The sequence below is a fragment of the Astatotilapia calliptera genome, chromosome 2 (assembly GCF_900246225.1).
Source record: "Astatotilapia calliptera chromosome 2, fAstCal1.2, whole genome shotgun sequence".
Lineage (NCBI taxonomy): Eukaryota > Metazoa > Chordata > Actinopteri > Cichliformes > Cichlidae > Astatotilapia > Astatotilapia calliptera.
This window is the reverse complement of record NC_039303.1, coordinates 14233825-14253372: the sequence shown is the minus strand read 5'-3', so window position 1 is coordinate 14253372 and position 19548 is coordinate 14233825. Positions and strand designations below refer to the sequence as shown.

The following is a 19548-nucleotide window of genomic DNA, read 5'->3' as shown; positions in this document are numbered from 1 at the left end:
GAACTCGACCCGATATGGGGTCAGAGTGTCAGAGCCGGTGTACATTCGCAGCAGTTGGAATAAACGTGGGGAGCGACAGAAAGGCTTCAATGAAACACGAGCAAACATCTGCTCTCAATCACACGCAGGTCAGCAGTAAATCACTGCATCAATGCCTTAAATGGGCGTCTGGAGGCTCTGAGAGCCTTCCTGTAAATGCTCTGACGCAGTTTGACTTTTGGACCTGCAGTGAATCCCCTCACCTGATTGGATGCTGCACACGTGTTTATGTTTGGTTTGTATCTTTGCAGAGACGGTTAACACAATCCTTCCTGGAAACAGGAGCAGAATTGCTCCTCGCCGAGCTGCTTCCTCCTCCCGGCGTCTGATTCATGTCGAGAAGCTTACAGTCTTTGTCGCTATTCAGAGTCAGTGCAGCACTACAAGCACGCCGCAGCCTCGTATCGCCTTCCGCTGCTGCAGCGTCACGTGTGCACTGATGTTCTGGGACATGTTCTACATACGTGGGATGTCCTCATGTGTGTGCCTGTGCATGCGTGTCATGTTCAGGGATGGTTTTATTGATTTATGGCTGTGGTGGAGGGAAGGGAGGATGATGGAGGGAGGAGTGGTAACATTCAATCAGACTGTCCTCTGATGGACGAGGGTAAAAAGAGTATACGAGGAAACTGTAAGTGGAGAAAAGGGCAGAGTGGCCAACGAGGGAAGGCTGCATGATGGTAGGAATGAAGAAAGGATGGGGATGAGTCAGAGCCACGTGAGGAGGATGTGAGCTGCATGCTGAGGGAGGTTCACACTCAGTTAGGTGAAACACACCTGCATCAGCAGCGGGGGGAGGGTCTTACCAAGGGCGCCCTCTCCTCTGTCACTCCACCTTTCCTCCTCCTCCTCCTCCTCCTCCTGCTCAGTGAAGTCATGACCGCTCTCCCCCCCTTTTCCCTTCGCTGACGTTATTCTGACCTACATCTTCCTTCCTGTGTCCTTCTTCTTCTTCTCTCCTTCAGCGCGTCTTCTGTTTCCGGCTCCGTTCATCAGCTTGTCCACCGCTCAGGTTCCTATGCTCTCTGCTGATTGGCTCTTTGATCATGTCTCATGAGTCGTTTATGAAACCGTAAACGCTATCAGCTGATCTTATCTCTTCCATGACCCAAATAAACACGCTGAATAAACACTCATAAACCGAGACGCACAGTGAGGCGGTGAGCTGAGGTTGGAGATCACTGAAGGTGTGTTTGTGTGTGTGTGATGTAACTATGCTTTGATTTAAAAGTGGGATAAAACACGCAGTCCAAAAACAGCCAAATATTAAAATGATGGGGCAGCGGGATGGGGAGAGGAGCGATGAGGCTTTTATCATTTCTGTGTTCTGGCTGTCGATCGAACAGCTGATTGGGAGAAATATACGAATACTGTTAATTGCTTTTATGAAAAATGTGTTGATTCATGGTGACCGTGTGGAAGCAAGCTACGGTTGTAGCCACAGCTGCCCTGGGGCAGACTGACAGAGGCGAGGCTCTGTCAGTCTGGTAAAGTGTCTTGCCCAAGGACACAAAGCGACCAAGAGCCAGGACAGAGAGCCCGGGGATCGAACCGGCGACCTTCCGGTTACAGATACGCTTCCCAACCCCCTGAGCCACGGTCGCCCCAAGTGTGCTATATATACTTGATGTATTGCGAGTTTTTCCACATACGGTGGTTAAAATATCTTCTAGAAGAAGTTGCCGTGGAAATATAAATATAAATATTTCTGAAACATGCCGTAAAGCTGTTGCTGCAGTGCCATGAATTTATTCCAGCAGCTGAAAAGTCGTCCTCTGCAAAACAAACAAAGACTGTTTTAAACTTTGCATGTGAGCATCTCCATGTTATAAGCACAAAAGAGAACCTTTGCAAGTAAAGTCTCATTAATTCTTGTTTGTGATCGTTTGTTTGTCGAGTGTTGACCACAGAGACAGTCGTACTGTCACTGGTGAAAAAGCCTCTGTGTGCAGATGATGCTTCAAATAAAACATTTAAATTGAACGAGTGCAATTTTAGGCCATATGTGGTTAAATATAACATTAAAACATGTAACATAGTCTGACAGTGGGTCCAAGGGTTTCACCCTGATACCTAATGACAGGATACGCCTCCTCAGAGATGGTGGGTCTCTGAACTCGGAATAAAAAGTGTTCCTTTCATTGTGTGAGCAGAGAGCACTGCTTGTGTTGAACGTGTTAATTTGGTTAATTTCATCATCACATCAGTGGTCTCAGCTATGCTAGCTGAAACCTGATAGAAACGTGACAGTTGCTGCTGGGACAGAGTGTTCTGCACGCTCAGACACAAACGGCAGAGGACGAGTCGGCTACAAGCTGAGCTGCTTTGTGTTTGAGGAAAGCTGATCTGTTTGAATCAGTTAAATACGTTTAACTGGTCGACCCAGTGTGTGTGTTGTCGTTTCCTCATCATTCATAAAACAGGACATTGATTCTGTGTGTCGTCTTCATGCAGACGTTAAGGAAGGAATGTTTCCTCCTCCCTTCAGAGACCACGCAGTCATTTCCCATCACGGCGAGTCACGCACACACACTTCCTGCTCTTCGCAGTGACGTGGCTCAGTGTGTGTGAGAGGCTCGGCCTGCTGTGACTGTGAGCCACATGGTAAAGAATTTAGAGATGTGATCTTGAGGGTAAAACACAAACTGAGCACAGTTTCCCTTTTCACATGTTCCTGAGAGCATTTCAGGAATTGTTGATTAGGAAGCGGGATCTGAAATCGTCTTGTATGGGCAACGGACATTTTCAGGGAGTGAGTTTTTCAGAGTTGGGCAAGCCATCGTTGAGGTTTTAGAGAAGTGTTTGGCAGTTCCTGACTTTATGAAGGGTGAAGGCTCTTGTTCCTTCAGGCAGAGGCTTCGTGTAGGTGTCGAGTGATTTGGTAATGGGAAATGATTCTTGAGGTCTTGTTACCTCAGATGTTGCGAGGGGTCAGAGGGTGCCTGCTGAGGTCCTTTATGTCCATAAGAGTTCATGTGGAGGTTCCTGTGATTTCATGTGATCGTAGGAGATCCTCGTTGTTGATTACTGCCTGGAAATAATCTCCATTCCTCTGCTGTGTGTCTAAGCCTAGGTCTCCTTTTTTTTTCTCTTTCGGTGTTTGCAGTGAGTGACGCGCAGAGCTCGAACAACTTTGAGATATTTGTCACTAAAGAACATCAGAAAACAAAGTTATAAGCACTCTCAGCACTGGAGCCCCCCAGGGGTGTGTTCTGAGCCCCCTGCTGTACTCTTTGTACACATATGACTGTGTGGCCACTACCAGCTCCACCACCATCATCAAGTTTGCTGACGACACCGTCGTGGTGGGCCTGATCTCTGATAACAACGAGACGGCCTACCTGAAGGAGATTAGGAATCTGGAGAACTGGTGCCAGAGGAACAACCTCCTTCTAAACGTCAGTAAGACAAAGGAGCTGATAGTGGACTTCAGCACTAAGCAGGAGAGGAACTACCAGACCCCCGTCATCAACGAGTGCCCAGTGGAGAGAGTGGACAGCTTCAAATACCTCGGAGTTCACATCACGCAGGACCTGTCATGGTCCTGTCACATCAACACCGTGGTGAAAAAGGCCCGACAGCGTCTCTACCACCTCAGACGCTTGAGAGACTTCCAACTGCCCTCCAAGGTGCTCAGGAACTTTTACTCGTGCACCATAGAGAGCATCCTGGCGGGAAACATCTTAACCTGGTTCGGGAACAGCACCATGCAGGACAGACGAGCTCTACAGAGGGTTGTGCGGTCAGCTGAGCGCACCATCCGCTCCGAGCTCCCTGACCTGCACTCAATCTACAGCAGGCGGTGCTGGACCAAGGCCAGGAAGATCGTGAAGGACCTCAGCCATCCCAACAACAGACTGTTCTCTCTGTTGAGGTCAGGAAAGCGATTCCGCTCCCTGAAGACCAACACAGAGAGACTGAGGAGGAGCTTCTTCCCGCAGGCGATACGGTCTCTCAATCACACCACCACACAGTACTGACCCACACATACAGTTCTTACACACACACTGGACTTTCTGGACTTTGGTTTTGCACAACACTGGTCACTATATTCTTCATTTCCGGTTAATACTTGTATAGCTGCTGTTATTGTGTATATATTTATTTATATTTAGATTTCTTCATACATTCTTATATAGTTCTATATTGTGTATTTTGTTGTACAGTTATTTTATTTTCAACTTTAATTTATATATTTATCTTTATCTTATTCTTCCCAGTTAAATTTACCCTTCATTCTAATTTGTGTTGTACAGTTATTTCATTTTTAACCTTAATTTATATTTTATTCCTTCCTAGTTAAATTTACCCTTTTTAATTTTTCATATTTATTTCCTTTCTTATTCATAGCCTTTTCCTTTTTTGTTTTCTTTAGGTCACGAGCAGTTGTCCAAGCATTTCACTACATATCGTACTGTGTATGACTGTGTACGTGACAAATAAAATTTGAATTTGAATTTTTATATCAACCATCCACCTCCTCGGTCAGAATACACATGCAGCTCAGTAAAACCAGCACTCATCACATGTGTCACTGTGACCACAGTGAGACGTGCATTAATAGATGATGACCGTCCACACTGGGCGACTGTACATGTGACAGACAGTCTGTGCGATCCTGGTGTTGAACCTCCTCTAATGTGGAAGCCTTATTACATCTAATGAGCAGCTGTTGATGAGAGCTCCTTGTGATGCTGACAGCGAACAGTGATTTACAGTGCAGACTTTTATCCAAAGTGCCTCTCACTTTGAGAAAGGGCGGCTTGATTGGAACTGAAGCTCTGACAGTACAACCACACAGAAACATTCAGACTCATCGGAGTCGTGGAAGGAGAACCATCTCCACGTTTGTGTTTCAGAGAGCACAGATAGCATCATCCACTGCTTAAGGCAAAGCAGAACAAAAACACTTTTACCCAGCTGTGATCTTTGTGACTTGTGCTATTTTTTTGTATCCCGAAAGAACCCAGGCTCCTGGGAATGCTGCTTTGATCTCAATGTTTAACTAACGTGACCTCTCCTTCTCTTTTTCCGTCCTCAGTATGGGGAGGAGGAGGTGTGTTCGGACCGTCTGGACACCGACTTCCCGGACATTGACCTCTCCCAGCTGGACACCAGCGACTTTGACAGCGTCAACTGCCTCAGCGAGCTGCAGTGGTGCAACGATCAGTCGGCCAACGCGTCGCCGGCCTCCATTCACTACAGCACAGCAGACGAGCTGTTCGAGGTGAGGTTTCTGTCCTGAAGCCGGCGCCTCTTCTCGAAAATACGTCTCCTTTTTCGGCGTCTTTCTTTCTCATACCTATGCTCGTTATCTTTCTATTCTTGGAAGAGCTGGTGGTCAGAGGGAAATGAATCTTCGTCTGTTGTTTAGTGTTGAGACAAAGTTGGTGTTGTGTGAAGGACTTCCCAAATACTCCCTGCTGACTCCTTTAGCTGCACAGTGTACAAAATATATGCTCTGATATTATTTTAGTGAACTGAGGCGAGCACGAGGTGTTAGGCCGGAATCAGCTGGCAAACATGTCCACGCGCTGCAGGCTTGTCTCAGCACTTCACACCAAACAGAGGCTGAATCTGTGCTTTTTGTTTTGGCACCTTCTTGTTTTTTCAGACCTTTTGACCAAAGCTGTTGTTTTATGAATTAATTCAGCTGTTAATTGAATCTCACACGTGCCTTTCGTGGAATTGGGTCTCAGAAGCATGTTGTTAGAGAGCCAAAGTTTCCTATGCTGAAGTGGGTGTAAAACCCAAACCCCTGTCTTGACCCTTGTGCTTAGATGTGGACATGTGTGGGCCCAGCCAAGAAAGTAGTTCCCAGTTATGCTGCGTGTAACACGATGATGCAAGCAGCACATCTGCTGGGCCGCTGAAAGCCCGAGGCTCCGGTGTCTGGTGCCCTTCCGGGATGAATTCAAGGAATACCCTTCTAATCTTTCTTTATCTGCGAGCCGGCCCTGGATCATTGATCGTCCATAGGTTTGCAGTCCCTGCAAAGTCTTGCAGTCCCATTATGGAGGCTAAATTGAGAGCACCTCGAGAATAAAAAGACAATAACGGAGAGATAAAGTAGCATTTAGGTCCACATCATCTGCTGTGTAATGCAAGTCTGCTGATGGAAATTGCTTTGATGCTGCAATGTGCCACAGAGAGTATTGGTTAAATGAAGACAGGCAAAGCATTATGGGAATTCAGGTAAATAAACACCCACAGCCCCTGTCTGCACTCTGAGCGCCTCAGTTTTATTCTTACTTCGATCCACATTAGCTGCCGCCTGAGCGACTCTTTGACTTCCTGTTGCTGACACGAAACTAAACTTCACAAGATCACAGACGCACAACACAGACAGTTACAGACGCAATCATACAGCACAAACACAATCACAGACACACAACAGACACAGTTACAGACACAATCATACAGCACAGACAAAATCACACACACAGTCGCATAGACACAATCATGGACACAGGTGTATTCATACTGAGAAGTTACAGCAGTGAGATTCTTCATGTCTAACAGCAGCCGACTAATAAGAAAATACACGAAGAGGAAACGGGCGCGTTAATCTCACCGTTTTTCTGGTTCTTTGTCTCGATCAAACACTGCAGCTGCTTTACTTCCCGGCCTTTGTGGTATCGGGAGCTCTTTGATGGCTTCATGGCACTTTTTCCTTTCTGTGTTTGTCACCAGTAACTGCTCCTCCTGATGCGTTCTGGTCTGTGTTCACTCATTTTTCTGTTTCTGCAAACTCACTCTGCACATGTACAGCTTTGAAAAACACAGCACCCCCCTTCATTCCTCTGATATGTTATATTTCAGTCAATACTATATTGATCAGATTAAAACAGCAGTGTAGATGGTCAGACCGCGTTTGATTATGAATACGAGTAATGAATAGAGTGATAAGCAGGCACATGAAGCCCTCCCAGTGTCTCTGCCCCTCTGCTATCAGTCAATATGGTGCTTATTTACGGTCGCGTGTCGCAATCTCATCCCCAGCTGGAGGTTATCGATCGTGTTTGTGTGACTTAATTTAACCTCAGAGTGCAGAGATCAGGAAAGGAAAGAGCAAATTGATTTAGAATTATGATTTTAGCAATAAAAGCCCACACATGCTCAGTGGACATCTATTTAGCTGTTCGTGTGTCAGCCAATCACACGGCAAGACAAGCTGCTGAAGCTCAGACCGAGCATCAGAATGATGAAGAAAGAATGTGGCATGGTTGTTGGTCTGAGTGTTTCACACACTGATCTCCAACCATCTCTGAGCTCAGAGGAAATAACCAGCCAGCAGCAGCTCTGTGGGAGGAAATGACTCGCTAAGGTCAGAGGAGGATGGACAGTCTACTTAGAGCTGATAGGAAGGCAGCAATAACTCCAGTAAGCACTCGCTACAACCAAAGGTCGTGTCCAAATTCATGGGCTGCATCCTCCTGAGGCCGCATTTGTAGACCGATTACGTCACAGCGACGCGCCGAAGGCTGTCCAAATTCGTAGACTCCTCCGAATGCAGCCGACAAATGCGTCCTCCTTTTCTCCGAATTTGAAGGATGGGTCGGATGTGTCCTTCGTGGCCTACCATATCCCAGAATTCATAGCGCGGCCCAGCCAAACTCCAGTTTCCAACAATGGCGGCCGCTACTAAGTTTTAAAATTACTCTTACTAATCTTTCTGGGTCACAAAATAAACTTTTAACATATTTTCAGGCGAGAAAGTAGCTGTGTAAACATCAAATATCTGCTCGGTTTATCAAGATATCGCATATTTGCAAAAGTGCTTCGACATTTTCGGAGACGTCTGCTACCCACCAGCTCGACAGCTAGCCGGGAGCTCGAGGGTTACTGATGCGGCCGAGAACGGCACAACTCCCGGCACATCATTTTCAGATCACCGCGGACTTTCGCTGCTCAGGTTAAACGTAATATATAAGTCACTTAGACAACCTAAAAATGTTATTGTTGGGCTTTTTTCAGTGTTTTGTTTGTTCGTGAGTAAATCGGTTTGGCTGAGATTAAAGTTATTAGATTAGATTAGATAAAATAAAACTTTATTAATCCCCCGGGTGGGTTCCTCCTTGGTTTTCACACAGCTGACTAAACGTCAAACAGAAACCTGATTAAACAGAAGTATGAGACAGTCGAGAATTTACGCCAGTGTCCTGTTATATTTTAGATAGCAAAGAGCAGACGGCTGAGTTTATTAAACTCCACCGAGACAGCGGTGACGCTAATCAGAAGGCTAGACCGTCCAATTTCACGGCCGTTTACTTCCGGCCTACCCAACCTTCTGAGGACCTGGCCCACGTAGACTGCGAAGGCCGGGTCCTCAGGAGGATGCAGCCCATGAATTTGGACACGACCAAAGTCTGCAGAAGAGCGTCTCTGAACCTTGAAGCAGATGGGCTCCAGAAGCAGACGACCACACCAGTGTCACTGCTGTCAGTAAGAACAGGAAACTGAGTCTATGGCTAACACAGACTCTCAAACCTGGACAACAGAAGCTGGAGAAACGTCTCCTGGTCTGACGAGTTTAAAGCATGGATCCATCCTGCCTGTGTCCGTGTTCAGGCTGCTGCTGGTGTGACTCTCAGTACCAGCTGAGCATCGTTTAAACTCCGTAGCCTGGCCGAGTGCTGCCGCTGACCACGCCTATCCTTTATGACCTCATTCCACCGTCTTTAGCAGGATAACAAAGCTCCGTGTCTCAAAGCTCAGATCATGTCAGACTGGTTTCTAGAACATGACTGTGAGTTCACTGCACTCAGGCAGCCTCCACAGACACAGATCTCAGTCCTGCAGAGCAGCTTTGAGATGCAGGAGACACATCTGCATCAGCTGTGTGATGATGTCATAATGATGTCAGTCTCTGAGCAGCTTGTTGAATCTGAGCCATGAAGAGTTAAACTCAGTACTAGCAGATGTACCTAACAAAGTGTAAGTAAGTAAGTGTCTGTATTTTGATTGTCAGGTAAATGTAAATCTGTTTTTCTGTGACTGTTAAATTAAGTATTGCTTTTAGCCAATCAAAGGCTTTCCTCTGCTGATGTAGCTCTGTGTAGATTCCCGCAGAGAAGACGTGAGCTGGCCTGAAGATGGAGAATAAATGTAGGAATAAATAGTTTTGGCAGCTGGGGACAGATGGATCTGGATGATAAAAGAGAGAGACAGATGAATGAAGCTCGCTGGCTTCCCGTAGGCCAGCCGTGCTATCGCCTCTCCACCAGACTCTGCTCTCAGCAAGATGGCAGCTCATCAACAGTAAACAACTCCTGTGTGGATGTCACAGGAGGGCCAGCGGTGGAAAGAGAGCTGAGCTTGGACTGAAATTACACATAAACATTATTTTCTTCAAACGAGACAATGTTCATGCTGAAACATTACAGAAGTGCACATGCAGCATTGCAGAGAACTCAGTGTCGTACTGACGGAGATAACAAGGTCAAAGGTCAGAGTGGAGTCACCTGACCTGTGATGTTATTGTGATAAATGACACAAACAAGAAGAAAGAGTGATCAGAATGTATGGGGCATTGTTTGAGGAGTGATTCAGCTCCCGAAGAGTCCTTCAGTCTGAGAACCAAGACATCTGTCTATACATCCAAGCATCCATCCATCCACCCATGTATACATCCATCCATCCATCCATCCAAACATACATCTATACATCCATCCATCCACCCATGTATACATCCATCCATCCATCCATCCAAACATACATCTATACATCCATCCATCCACCCATGTATACATCCATCCATCCATCCAAACATACATCTATACATCCATGCATCCATCCAAACATCCATCCATTCATATGAATGTGGTGATGGTGATAGATCTGGTGTGGTGGATTAATAGTGGGTCTCTGAGGTTTGTATCGGTGTTCCTGATCCCGCCCATGTTCTCTTCCTGCAGATAGAAGAGGAGAACGCGGCTCTGCTCGCCGCTCTCACCGACAGTTTGGATGGGATTGTGGATGCCGAGGTGGGTGGACTCTCTGTGTTCCCCGCCCTGGGGGAGGAGCCCAGCCAAGAAGAGGAAGATGGTCTTTCTCTCAGCGCCGAGGACTTCAGCCAGCCTCTGGGGTCCGAGACCGAGGACCCGTCTCTGGTAAGAACACAGAGCGGCGTGAAGCAGCATCAGAACGGTTTCTTTTGTCTCTATTCTGGGTCTGGACCTCAATTTTCCACATCTCCCTCTGTTATGTTTGGTATACAAAAGAGAAACAGGAGATGAATATACCAAACATAACAGAGGGCTGTTATGTTTGGTATTCATCTCCTGTTTCTCTTTTGTCATTGGTCTGCAAATCAAACGTCTCTCACAGCCCAACAGACAGAGATCCTTTAATGCGAGCTTCAAACCCTATCCAGCCCTCGTCACCCCGACGTGCTGAGCCTCTCCTTTCCCATGCTCTCCCTGCAGCTTTCTCCCCCGTATCTCCATCTCACTAACCTTCATGATCCCCTCATCGGCCTGCGAGGTTCAAAGTCTGCCTTTAACTGCAGGAAAACAGAGCAGCACAAAGTAACCTTTCATCCTGTGTGTGTGTGTGGGGGTGGGGGTCCCGTTTCTGGGAACCAGGCATTATTTCAGTCACACAAATAGGGTGAAATGCTTCAGAGAGAGCGCCTTGTAGAGGTTTGTGTGACAATGAGATCTGGTCATAAATGATGAAATCCTGAAAAAGAATAAAGTCTGAGATGTGTTGAGAACGGCGATACAACAGTTTCTTACAGCGAGCTGCTGACTTCAGACTTTTAGGAAACTTTCAAAGTTGTGTGAGTGATTTGATGATTCTGCAGACCTACACAGTCTCAGGACCATGAGTGAGGTGGTCTGTGTTGGTCTTTGTGCTGAAGTGTGTGTGTGTCTGTTCTCCCCCCCCGGGCCTCTTCCTTGTTCCCTGAATCACTCTTCCTGGAACAAATCCTGTTCTCTCCCCACTTGCCCCTTCCCCCGTTATCAGCCCTTGTGTGCACCTGAGCCCGTCGCCTCCTTACCAAAAACTCTGAAACCTGTTGAGCCCCCCCTGCTGGGCTCAGCCTGGAGGTAATTGAAGCAGGAAGTTATTTGACTGCTCATGCGATTACCTCCAATGCGGTCTTGTTGCTCTCGTCACAAACACAAATCCACCCGCTTCCTCAGCGCACAGTGCTCGCAGGCTTTACTTGTGTGCTCTGATTTAGCGGCAGCTGACAAAGATGCTATTGTTTGGCAGTCGTGAGTCATGGCGGATGTCTGAATACCTGCAGTGTAAATGTTTACCAGCATGCTCTGACTTCTTTTTGTACTGACACGATGAGGCCATCTATAAAACCACCCTGTTGAGCCACATTTGCTGGGCTCTAAAATGAATGCAGTGATAGACTGTGAGATAAGAACGGGTCAATATCCTTTATGGAACAATAAAATATGTTCTTACAGTGAAAGAAGACACCATTGAGTCTCCTTGGATTGAACTGCTCCGCAGAATTATACCAGCAAATGAATGATGGAGCCTTACAGTGAATGCAGCTGTGCTGCAGTGTGTAAGCCGTGAGGAAGCAGACTGAGCGATGGCAGCATATCAGCCGTTGCTCTTCTCTGGTACAGGTGCACTGTAGTAACTGCTTTGGCCTCAAGCCGCTTTATACTTTATACTGGAGTAATAGAGAGAAAACCCCAACAATGAGACAACCCCCTAGGAGCAAGCACTTGGTAACAGTGGAAAGGAAAAACTGTTTGAACAAAAAGAAACCTCCAACAGAACCAGGCTCAGGGTGGGAGCCTGCCTGCTGTTACCTCTTCAAACCGCTTTGCAACCCACCCCACCCCAGCACCTCCACTTCATGCTTTTACTAACTTAATGTAACTGACACCTGCTCATATCTGTGCTGGGGTCAGAGGTTGGAGCTGGGGTCAGAGGTCGGTGCGGTGCAGTATAAAAGAAGGAATCTGTGCATTTTTATGCCTCATGCTTCTCACGTATGTATACAAAAGGACCAAGAGGTCAAGGAGCGCCAAATATAAATGATGAGAGGTTCTGTTCCCCACCTAAATAATATCTGAACACGAAGACTACAGAACCACAGACACTAACAGACACGTAGGTGGAGCCTTGACAGTGTTGGTGTAATCATGTCCAGTGTCCAGGGCCCCATCATCGTTATCCCTGTTCATTTAAAGCTACACTGTAAAGTGTGTGCACCCACTGCGAGCTGTTTTAGTGACACCACTGGGATTGAGTGTTCAGTTTGACAACATGCAGAACACATCACCAACGACACGTTTAGGAATAATACTTATATACAAGGTAGTAAGACAGAGGTTTTACTGTATGACTGGAGTACTCTAGTGTACTAACAGTAGTGGGGACGGATCTGAGAGGCATTAGCAGGAAAATAGGGCATTCCTTCCAAATTGGTGGAAATTGCAGTGACGGTAAATGTTTCAGTAATCAGGACAGTTTGGCTGTTGAGGAAGCCAAAAAAGAAGCAGTCAAGCCTGTGAGCGCTAATGGTGAGTGTGTGCCGGCAGGAAGTCTGGCATCGCTGCAGGCGGTTAAATGCAATGAAGCTTTTGTTTGGTGCAAAACAGGCCAAAGATAGTGAGCTGTCACGCCACGACATGCCGTCGTCTCTGCTGTCTCACACGTTTGTCCTTGAAGCTTCGGCGGTCATCAGTCAGCCAGAACTCAGGTTGTAAGTACGAGACCCCGAAGGTCACAGAAACGCCAGCTCAGACTTCATGACTGTCGCCGTCGTTTATTCTTGAAGTTTTGGTGCACTTTTGATAATATTGATCCCAAAGGTCCACATGTAGAAAACTCCAGAGCAGTTTGATTGTGACAGATGCAACTCTGAGACTCTTTAAATAGCTTTAAATTATTACACTGCACAGGGCTGCGTTTGACTTGAGAAACAATTTTAAAAAGTGAAGGTGTTCTCACAGGTGCAGCAGCCGGACATCCATGCAGGCAGAGCAGCCTCCTAACAACATTATTCTCTTTACTCTGCGTGCTGTCACATGACTGCTGTCACTGTGTTCAGGCTTAAATGAGGTGGCGGCCTCTACTGATAAATCCTAGAATCCTAAATTTTGTTCCAAAGTCTTCTAAAAGTCGTGTCGGTGTGGCGTGATTATAATTACATGACATATACGTATAAAGCTGCATAAACAGTGACAAGTTCAGTTTCCTCAGAGCTAAAAGAGCCGTGCAGAAGCTTTTAACATGTGTTTTCTCTGCACCGTGTCCCCCTCTTTCGGTGCTTGTGCACACTCTTGCAGTTTGTTCACATGTGATTGGCCCTTGGCTCTTTCTTCATGACTATTTGTCCCAGTGTAGAACAAGGCCTCCATTGATGAGGCCACTGAAGCTGTGGGAGGTGTCCAGAGTAGAGTAGAGCGAAGAAGAGTAAACTGTGTGTTTGAGGGCCCCGGATGCTTTCAGTGGTCCAAACAGACACAAACCTTCAGTTGCCACTTTCACGCCCCTCAATGGGACTCTGAGCGGAGCATCAGCACGCGCTCAGAGCCAAGTTGGCTCGCCCACAAAGAGCCGCTGTGGCCCATTAACGATGTGGGCGACCGGCCCACTCACCCCGACCCAGATAGTATCTGTGCTTGCAGCCAGTGCTGACGGCTGGTGATGATGTGCAGCGTCGCTCACAGGTACACAGCTTCTAATGCTGACCTCCAGAGAGTCAGCCGCAGCATCACGCCATCATAAACGCTCTGCACGCCCTGCAGTAGGTCTTCATATAATGTTGCTTACCTGTGACGGCCCCAATCAGAAACAGAGTTTTTATAAAGCGGCAACATCCGTGAGTTTCTACCAGCGATTCAGAGAGACTGAAAAAGGAGCTGATGGAGCTGACATGAAGCTCAGACCTGCACTGAATGGGCGACGAGGACAGTGGGCGGGGCTTGGGGGGTGCTAGTGTTAATATTCAGCTGAAGGGTAATACTGGGGGATGATGAAGGACAGGTTGGCTTCATGCCTGTAAGAAGACTGTGATGGAGGGATGAAGGAGCAGTCGTGCTCGGTTATTATAGAAAGAGAGAGTTTTTAATGGGAACGTGAGCGTGCCGTGTCGCTGTCAGCTTTAGTCGAGTGATAAATGTACAGTATGTTGACCCGGCCTGCATGTTACTCTTGTACAAACATCCATCAGCGAAGTGTTAACAGCTGACAGAACGTAGATTAAAAACTGGCGCATTCATCTCTCTGTGAGCCCTCTCCCGTGTTTGTGTTTTTACTACATTTGTACATCCGCCTCGCCGTCGTGCACGCGCACAAAGCGGCGCTCTATGTCTACGTCATGAAGACACTTCTGAAACCTTTTGATTTTCTTCCTCCTCAGCTGAAGAAGCTGCTGCTGACGCCTCCCAACATGCCTGCAGGCATGGACGTGCACAAAGAGGGCGTGAATGGCCATCGCTACTGCAACAGAAGCTTGCGCCTTCGTCCGGTCAGGCCTCTGCTGAAGGTGAGACACTTCCTGTCAGTACGTGCTGTTTAAAAGTTCACTACTTGTTGAATTAGGTTTTCAACAGAGCAACGAATTATCAAAATTAAATTCTCCAGTCTCTGGATTTTTACAATGAGTCGACGCAGTACTCGTGGCTGCGTAGGTAGTAGTACATCAGCAGTAAATGGTACAGTACGAAGCAGTTTTTACAGATTGTTAAGCTGTAGAATAAAAGCTTGCCGAGACCTTCCCGAGGAGAGGATGCTGTTGATGCTGGACGGAGTTCACAGAGCTGTGGCTTTAGCTTTAGAGCCGCGTAGCTGTGCTGTGGCAGATGGTGTGAGGGCAGCAGTGAGTTATGTGGATAATCCACAGCTGCACGCAGCACAGACATTAAACGTGAGCCTCTGTGCAGGGCAGGAAACCGCTTCCATGTTTTGTTGTGTGGGGCTTCATTTTTCATTTCCAGGAACAGCTGCAGACAGGAGAATGAAACAAAACAGTTCATCTGAAGCATCAGGATGTAGTGGAAGACTACAGGCTGCTGTAGTTGCATCCTTCATTACTGCATAGCAGGCCTGAACTGTGTTAGCTCACAGCACCGATGCTACAAGGGCTGCAGACCAAAAAGTTGTTCCACAAGCTTTTAAATATCTAGGCACAGAAAGGCCTTTTGACTTTTCCTTTCTTGTCCTTCAGATCGTGTTTTTGTTTCGTCCCGATGGCTTGTTTTCTTTAAAATCCAGCTTCCAAATTCCATCAGATTCTCTGAGCCACCTGAACATGCCGTCTACCAGCACACTGGCGTCAAACACAAAGCAATTCTGAGAATTGTTGTAGAATTTGAGTCTAATTACACTGATCCTTATCATCTGTTGTGATAACAATCACAACAGACTACAGCTACTCAGTAGCATTGTGAGGTAGTATGGCTTCAAAATCATTTATGGCACTGATACTGCCTCCTGCAGAGGGAAACAACATCTATTGCCATGGATACTTAATAAAGTTACGTTATAGTACATTTTTACAGTGAGCCGAGCTGTTTTTGCTCAGCGGTGCACACACAGAGCTGAGCATCATCATATTTCCCTCGCATGTTATTTTTTCCTACATGCTCACCTTGTTTCTCACCCTCTGGTTTATGCTCTTGGTAGACTGTGGTGCTCATTTGGGCAGTGCTTTTTGCAGGTTGTTGGTAGACACGCCCCCACTGCCATGTTTTTTATCCTGTAATGCAGAGCACTTCCTGTTCTAACCGCTTGTTTGTCTCCATCTTCAGAGTGACGTCCCTCAGGAGAGGAAGCCCCGGGCGGTGCGTCCCGCTGGGCGTCTGTGCACAGAGCTTCACCGCCACCTCACCACCACGGAGGACACTGTGGCTCCTGACACGGAGGAGGAGGACGAGGAAGAGGAGGACGAGGACAGTGAGTCTGAGGAGGAAGAAGAGGAGGAGGAGTCCTCCAGCAGTGAAGCAGAGGGAGCGGCAAGCGTGGCCGCTGCCCCCGTTGAGGCACCGAAGCCTCAGTTCAGCTCAGAGAAGGAGCTGCAGTCTGTGGTGGAGTTGATCAGGTACATGCACACCTACTGCCTGCCCTCGCGCAAGCAGCAGGGCTGGGATCGTAAGGACCGTGACCTGCTGCGGTCCCGGGCCCGACCTGAGGCCCCCCGCTCACCTGCCACAACCTCTCACAGTAGAGTGGTACTGGTGGCTGGTCCCGGGACCGGCGGGGGCTCGACTGGGTCAGCCAGCACCGCCACCAGGAAGCTCCCCTTCGCTCGGCGAAGGGAGATGAAGGCAGACTCCCTTCTCCGCACGCTCTTGCAGCAGAGCAGCTCTTTTGACGTGAGCAAGCCTTACAGACTGCACCGCCCACCCTACTCTCTCAGCCCCGACCGAACGGGAGAACCCGCTCCCTCAGGCCCGGCCCAAATCCCCACCTCCGCCAACCCCAAGCCAGACCTTGAGACCCCTGAGAGGAGAAGCCACTCCTCTGAGCCACCACGAAGCCCGGAGAAGACTGCAGACTGCAGCGGCTCCTTCTCAGTTCGGCGCTCACGCCGGCTGGCATCGTTTCCCAGCCGCTTTGCCAAAAGGCTGCGGCCTGAACGGGCCAGGGAAGAAGACAGGAAGGAGGGACGGGTGGGGCTCAAACTGCCGCCCACCCAAGCTGGAGGGGAAAGCGCGACGGAGACGTTGAGGGGAAAGCTAACGTCCAGTGAGCTGAGTCACCCCTGCTGCCACGGTACGTCACGCACGTCCTCCTTCGTTCGTGAAGGCGGGGCCTGCGAGTGTGACCTCGTCACAGCAATACTGACCTACATGCTGATGAGTTTGTACATGGCAGTGAGAGGATTTTTGTTGTGGTTGCAGAAAAGCCAGCCTGCCTGTGTCTGCCTCTCAACACAAAGTCTGCAGGGTGAGTATTCACAGCTCAGAGTACCTGTAGGTTTCATCATGCAGGTGCACCATAGTTATTTAGGCCGGAAACTTCACTTTAGGTTTACTAACGTTGAGCTGACAGCAGTGCAGAGGTGACTCAGCAGGCGCTCCACGCTGAACATACTTCAGATTATGATGCTGAGAGGATTGTTTCAGCTGTGCTAATCTAAAGCCTGTAAACATGCAAATGACTGTTAATCACTTGGAAACCATAAAAACCTCCATTCATTCGTTTCTTCCTGTTTGGGTATTTGCTTAATGATCTTAATTATAAAAATTTAAATGGTTGGCAGTTTGTCAGTGTGTGCACTGTTTGGGCTGACACTAAATTTAAGGCTCCGTGCAGGAACACAGGGACATCACTTACCCTGCAGTGAAACGGTCTCTCTCCAGTTGAGCTCACTTTTACTTCAGTATAAAAGACGCTCATGTTCATCAGAAGTTCTAGCATAAGGTAACCAAAACAGGAAGAACCATCACATTCCGGCTGCTCACCTGTGGGTCTGATGAGATTTCAGGATAAAAGGCTTCAGCACCATCCATGGGGCCATTTCTGAACTTTTAAGCCAGACCCAGATTCATCAGGACCCTGGCTGGTTTCTCAGAATTTAATTTGGGCAGACAGAGTACTTTTTTGAACATTATTGAATGGTGATTGTGTTCAGGGCTCTAACGTGTCCTCTGCTTTGATCCGGCAGAGAGTCCCAGTACAGCACCAAGGCCTTTGAGCAGACGCTCAGCGTGGACCTGTGCGGAACGGCGGGTAAGCCTCTTGCTGCTGGGGCCCCACGCGATGACATCATAGCTGCACATGCTGTTTCTCGCTCATGTACTCAAGCCTTTGTCGTCCCCACTCAGGTCTCACCCCTCCCACGACTCCGCCTCACAAGCCCGTGGAAGACGAGCTGTTCAAGCCGGCAGACGGAGGAAAAGGTGGAGGTGGCGGAAGCGAGCCCGCCCACCTGGCTTCAAACAGCAGTGCTGCCGTAAAGACCTCGTCCTGGGCGAGCCGGGCTCACCACCAGCGGAAGCTGCCAGAGCAGACGGAGCTATACGCTCAGCTGAGGCGCATGGGCCAGGCCAGCGAGACTGACGCCCACCGTGGCTTTGGTGACCATGACTACTGTCTGCTGAGCCTCGGCGAGAGCCGCAAGCGTAGCGCTGCCATCTTTGGCGCCATGTTACAGGGACGAGCAGAGAGCGAGAGAGTCAGTGCTCCAACTCCCAGAGTGGCCGAGGAGGAGCGGGAAGGGAAGGAGAGCGAAGACGGGCTGGTGCACCCGGAGGCTGCAGAGCCGCGGGAGCAGCTGACATCGTCATCGTCACCCCGATCAGACCGCCAGTCGGACGCTGCCACGCCGCCAGCTTCTGAAGAAGAGGCAGAGGGCTCGTCGGTGTCTCGCTCGCCCTCGCCCATCCCCCACCTGTGCCCCAACTCCCCCTCCAGCAAGAAAGACTCCAGGTAAGATGGACACTTGGGGGGGGGGGGGGTAGAAGCAGAATCCCAGTGAGTCTTACATTGTCAAAGATCAGAGGTCATTATTTCTGGAACACAGGTTTTTTTCTTTGCCGCAGTCACCTGTTACCTGCTCGTGTCTTTCATTTTCACCTCGTGTTTGTCCTAATCTCGCATTCAACCACCCCTGCTCTTTCAGTGAGAACTCGGAGATTTGTCCTGACGACACGCAGGGGATCAAAGCCAATCCTGACGAGGTACGTTCGTCGTTCCAGAGCCTGAGTGCTGATGTAGCCACAGTCAGGTGTGCCTCTGCGTACCTGAGAGCAGCTCTGCGCTCGGCCTCCCCTCGCTTTAGTTCACACATCTTTCAGTATTCTGTATTGTCCTTTGTCCTGACTGTTGCCATGGTTTCCCTGTTGCCAGGACAACTGCCAGGTGTTTTACATCCACAACCTGCCGAGCAGCGTGACCCAGAACATGCTGAGGAAACGCTTTCAGATTTTCGGCAAAGCAGAGGACTGCAAAGTCATCATCTGCAACGAGTAAGTGTGTGTGTGTGTGTGTGTGTGTGTGTGTGTGTGTGTGTGTGTCATTGAGTCTGTCTCGTGATTGGCCACAGCCCCTAAAGGTCAGAGAGGGTCACTTCCTGAGGGGCTCATTAAATGTGACTTTGAAATTTTAATTTAATGATGGCGCCCACTCCTGTTGTTGCAGACAAACCCAAACATTTGGTGGTGTTGATGTAATAGTTTTGTTTTGGGGTCAGAGGCGAAGTCACTGCTTCATTGTATCCAGGATGTCACGTGTCTGCACCACGCCTTAAAGCACCAGTAAGCTAATGCACCGCCTGTCCTCTGCCGGCCTGTAGGGAGCGTTGCGGGGTGATAAAGATCCGCTCATCGGGCGTTCAGAAGCACTGGAGAGAGCGGGAAGGTGTTTTCCAGAACGGACCGGTGAGCCCGCGGAGGCTGACGAGGAAGCGCTACATAGACCTCGGTAATGAACGCACACAGCAGCACTCACAGGTGCACTCAGTAACCTGGACAGGTGTGTCAGTCATTAGTGCTGCAGAGGAAGAGCACTTCAGCTACCGCAGAGCATCCTCCCGCCTGTAGAGGCGGGGCACGCACCCAGCTGTGGTTTGTTTCCCAG

General features: G+C 48.6%; 1 protein-coding gene across 4 annotated transcripts in view; it reads left to right on the top strand.

Annotated features, from left to right (window-relative positions):
• Positions 1-19548, top strand: part of ppargc1b (peroxisome proliferator-activated receptor gamma, coactivator 1 beta) — a 59010-nt gene that overhangs the window by 35718 nt on the left and 3744 nt on the right. For all 4 annotated transcript variants that reach the window (XM_026185389.1, XM_026185397.1, XM_026185380.1 and 1 more), the window contains exons 2-11: positions 5081-5266; positions 9957-10151; positions 14387-14512; positions 15777-16740; positions 16869-16914; positions 17636-17700; positions 17796-18399; positions 18593-18650; positions 18820-18938; positions 19265-19392. In XM_026185389.1, the coding sequence (XP_026041174.1) occupies positions 5081-5266; positions 9957-10151; positions 14387-14512; positions 15777-16740; positions 16869-16914; positions 17636-17700; positions 17796-18399; positions 18593-18650; positions 18820-18938; positions 19265-19392 (2491 nt within the window). The remainder of the gene's footprint in view (positions 1-5080; positions 5267-9956; positions 10152-14386; positions 14513-15776; positions 16741-16868; positions 16915-17635; positions 17701-17795; positions 18400-18592; positions 18651-18819; positions 18939-19264; positions 19393-19548) is intronic.